This window comes from Capsicum annuum, chromosome 1 (genome assembly GCF_002878395.1).
Source record: "Capsicum annuum cultivar UCD-10X-F1 chromosome 1, UCD10Xv1.1, whole genome shotgun sequence".
Taxonomy (NCBI): Eukaryota; Viridiplantae; Streptophyta; class Magnoliopsida; order Solanales; family Solanaceae; genus Capsicum; species Capsicum annuum.
In genome coordinates, this window is record NC_061111.1 from 108,898,718 (window position 1) to 108,903,685 (window position 4,968).

At 33.8% G+C, this 4,968-nt stretch overlaps 1 protein-coding gene across 1 annotated transcript; it reads left to right on the forward strand.

The window, feature by feature from the left end:
- Positions 1 to 812: 812 nt before the first annotated feature.
- Positions 813 to 2,978, forward strand: LOC107876922 (DNA damage-repair/toleration protein DRT100). Its single transcript, XM_016723740.2, has 2 exons — positions 813 to 951; positions 1,657 to 2,978. Exon 2 carries the CDS (start codon positions 1,663 to 1,665, stop codon positions 2,716 to 2,718), a length of 1,056 nt encoding a protein of 351 aa, XP_016579226.1. The 5' UTR covers positions 813 to 951; positions 1,657 to 1,662; the 3' UTR covers positions 2,719 to 2,978.
- Positions 2,979 to 4,968: the final 1,990 nt, after the last annotated feature.

Consider the following 4,968-nt stretch of genomic DNA (forward strand, 5'->3'; position numbering starts at 1 on the left):
AAAGAATGAAGAAAAAAAGAGAAGAATGAAAAATAAGAAAGAAAAAAATAAAGGTTGAAAAAAATGAAAAGAAAAAAGTAAAAATAGAATATTAAAAGAAGAAGAAGAAGAAGAAGAAGAAGAAGAAGAAGAAGAAGAAACTATGAGGGAAAAATAACCAAAAAAAAAAAGGTTGAGACAAATAAATTAAAAAAATAGAAACAAAAAATAAATAATGTTTGAGAAAAAGGAAAAAAATAAAAGAAAATAGATGTTGAGAAACATGAATTAAAATAAGAAAAAAATGAAAATCAAGAAAAAATGAGAAAGAAAAAGAAAATTAAAGTGGAAATACAAATAAACATGGAAAGTATACAACTATTTGAGATGTAAAGGGACAAAAAGTACTTATTCTATATATAAAAAGGAATGAAGACTCGAAACTTTTCTTACGAGGAGACAAAAAATAAAATCACCCATTATGGAGTACATTTCATTTCATGTTATTTCTTGAAAATTCCCTATTCTTTTAGTTTGAGATGGATCAAAGGAGGAAAACAAGTCCCAAATAAATTGATAATCATACAAAATGTTAATTTATTCAAAAAAAGCTTCAAATAAGTTTCAGGATAATCGTACAAAGCCTGAAATTATTTTATTTAGGAGGTAATTTAGGACCCCAAAAAATTAAATCAAGGTTGTTGTACGTGAACGGATATCAAATATTCAATAAAGCTACATTACTATTTTAACGGTTTGCATCTTAACTTTCTCAACTATTTGTGGATTACCTCAAAATTTGCACCTATTTGAGCCTTTAAATATCGAATGTTAACATTATGTTCATAAACACAAATAGGTATTACCTACAATTCTTAACACAAGTTGTTACATATTTCTAACCTAAGTAGGTATTACCGAAAAATCTTATACACGGAGTGTCATCGGATTTTTAACGAACATTGACAGTTGGTAATTTGTCTAATCACTTCAAGCTATTTATTGTTCCTTTATTCATAAATTCATAGATGAGATATATTCAAACTATTATATATATATATATATACATACATAAATTATAATTTCAACTTTGTATATATAGTCTGCCCTGAGTTAATGTCAACGGTTGGAATATCTTCTTAAAAATGTGAACTTTTGGAGGCTTCATTGGTCAATTTGTTAAGATGATAAAAATAGTAAAGAATGGATCCAGTGAAATCCTCCATAAATAAGATTCAACTAGACTAGTTGATTAATACTATGTTTCTGACTATAATATATAGTGGAATTATAATGCATTATTACTAATCAACTTCAGTAGTAATATTTTAGGCAATTTACGAATATATATTTCAAAAATAAGAGTTATGAAGGGGAGTTGTAATATTGTGTTCGAATTCTGTTATATAATACGATGTTATAGTAATTTCTTTATTTGTTTACTTTCTTAAATATTGACATGGTCTAAAAAGGACGAATATCTCGATTTCAAAAACCAGTTCAAGATAACTTAATTATCTTCCATCAATTATATGCATCAATGGATTAGTTCGATCCAAAAATTGAGATAATAGGTGTATATTTAAAAAGGATTAACATAGCAAAGTTGGATGCTTAGTTTACTGAACTATCATGTTATGAATCCATTGTTGACATAATCATCCATTTTTTTTGCAGACCAAAATGGCACCTCATCACTTTATCTGTTTCCTAGCATTGGTCTCTCTTATGATCACCAATACTAGTGCACACAAGGCATGTCACCCTGATGATCTCAAGGGTCTCTATGGCTTCGAAGCTGGCATACATTCTGATACTTCTCGCAGGCTAAGTAAATGGAAAGGCCAAGATTGCTGCAATTGGCCAGGCATTTCTTGCCACAGTACTACTGGCAGAGTTAAAGAAATCAATCTCCCTGGTTACTATGGAGATGGTGATGATGAATCTCCAAAATTTGTGTCAAGCACAATGAGTGGCTCAATCTCCTCTTCAATCTCACTTCTCACTTCACTAGAAATCCTTAATCTTAACAAACTAGTTGGATTAACAGGACCAATTCCTCAGTCCATTGGGGTTCTCAAGAATCTCAAAGAAATCAATTTACATACCAATAAAATCTCTGGTCCAATACCAGAGTGTATATTCACAAACTTGACATCTTTGTCAATCTTGAATCTTGGAAATAATCTCTTGACAGGGGGAATATCAGAGAGTATAGGAAATTTACAAGCATTACAGAGGCTTACTTTGTCAAACAATTCATTAACTGGCAAAATCCCACATTCAATTACAAAAATACGTTCCATTTTCGGCATTAACCTAGACAAAAATCAGCTTGTGGGGGGAATACAATGTCCTTCAAGTCCTGGACAATGGCCTTCAATCAACTTTTTGGTTCTTGAAAATAACAGACTCACTGGAAGTATACCTGATTCAATTGGCTATTTGACAACACTTTCGACACTCTCTCTATCATATAATCAACTTACAGGACCTATTCCTTCTGGATTGGGAAAAATAAAAAAATTGCAGACATTAAAGGTCAATAACAACCAGTTATCTCTTGGTCATCAGTTGTCAATTTCCTTTTGTGGACTTACTCAGCTTAGTGTTCTATATATTTCTCAAAACAAAATTCAAGGTCCATTGCCAGCTTGTCTTTCTTCCTTCAAGTACCTTACGAATGTTGATGTATCATTCAAACGTTCAACCCCTTTTCCTGGAGCACACAAACAATAAGTACAGTGACGGAACCAGAAATTCTGATTAGGGGATTCAAGAATGTCTCACTTGGGATTCAAACCTATATTTCTCTTATATTAAGAGGATTCAACATGTTAACATATCTAAACAAAAAAAATGTTTTACTTGTATGTTTGTTGGATGAAACTCCAACTTGCCAGAATCACTGGCCAGTATGAGATATCTAGTAATATTAACATTGACAACATGTACTTTTTCTTGATCAACATAATATAAATTAAAGAGTTGTCACTCCAGTTGCTTCTTTTGTTTGTCTTAACTATTTCCAATCTCCTTGCATTCAAAATGTAATTCTGAAATCTTATTTATGGAAGATAGACTTCTAGAGAGACCACTGCACTCATAATTCTTTTTTAGCAAACTGTTTAACCTAACATAAATACCTAACATACCTTTTGTAAATCACTCTACAACACCCTATTTAACAAACCAAATAGACATGGATTACCTGAATTTGGGCTTGACAAACCTGGGACAGAATGTACGGATGCTGACACTAATGAAGGTGTTAAGCGAACCGTCCCAAGAAAACATGACACTAGGAACTCTCTGAATGACCATACACCAGGAGCCTCCCCTTTTTCCCTCCAATAATGTCGGGCCTCCTCACTAAAGGTCCAGCTTTTGTGAAAGAGAATGGGGCCCTAGCAATCTCCACTATTCCAACACAATTAGTGGAGTAACCCATCCTTCCAGTGGCCATAGAGATGCTGGCGCGAGCAAAGACCATGGAAATGCTCAAGCAAAACAACAGAGAGTTGGAAGCCCATTCTAGCCCCTCTGAAAGTTCCAAAGTCAATTGCAAAGGTTCTAGACACCACTTTAAACTTAGAGTTTGTGAGTCTAGTGAGAGAACGAGTAATCATCTTGTGTCCAAAGGGCCTTACCAGGTTCGACATAAGAGTCACACTACCATGCCCTCAAACAAACAGTTACTTTGCAGCAGGCTTAAATCTAGTATAACAAACCGTAGTTTGTGAATTTCACATTTTATGTGTTTTGACCATCTTGTCCTTCTTTGTAGTTGATATTGTATGTTATTTGTGAGTTGTGTGGGTGTTATAATCGTATAGCAATAAGCAAACCACTAGCAAAAGAAAACAAGATGAACATAACGATTTACGTGGAAATCCTTGCGGGAAAAACCACGGACAGAGGAGGAGGATTTTCACTATAATGGAGAGGAGTACAACAACGGAGACGTAGTCTCAATGACGTATATATATTACATCCAAAACCGACCCACTAAATGCACTTATATAATTTGTGCGTACAAATAAATTTCAAGCCCAAAAACATACAGGTCGCACCCCGAACTTTTCAGGTTCGATCCCTACTCTACCACCACAGACCCCATGAAAAATCACAAACATGAGTTGCACCGCGAATTTTTCAGGGACGAATCAACAGAATTTGGGTCACAAACTCTGACAATCTCCACCTTGACACGAATTCTATTTCAGAACTCAAAACCATTTCAAGAAAACTCTCCACTTCTTCCACAAAAGCCCCTAATGACACATATTAACAACTGACACCAACTAAGTCTAGCAATGCTCAAACTTGGCAATTGGTAGTGTCTTGGTCATCATATCAGCAGGGTTATCATGGGTACTAATCTTGCATACCACAATCTCACCACGAGCAATAACTTTATGAAACATCTGATATTTTGTAAGGAAGATAGAACTCTGACTGTCGCAAAAGACTGTACTAATCCGTAAGTTTTTTCTAAGTTCACCAAACAGACCCTTCATCCAAATTTCTTCCTTGCAAGCCTCTGCAATAGCCATGTACTCTGCCTCAATATAAGACAAAGCAACCGTAGTCTATAAAGTAACTTTCCAACTGATAGCACAACCACCAATGGTGAAAACATAGCCCGTAAGGATTTCCTATTATCAAGGTCTCCTACGAAATCTACTACTAAAAAATAACCAAAAAGCGACGGACTGTATCGCTTTAAAACGCGACGTTGGCCATCGCTTTTTTTGTTTAATTTTGATTTTTATTTATTTATTATTAAAAGAGACGGCCAACAACTTAATATCCGTCGCTTTTTTCCCGAATTTTTGTGCCAAGTAATTAAAAAATAATTTATATTTTTTTTTAATAAAAGCGACGAACAACGTTGTATTTTATTAAACAATAATAATAATAATCGTTTAAAAAGAGACGTAGTCCGTCGATTTGTAAATTTGATTTTTGTTTATTTTTATTAAAAGC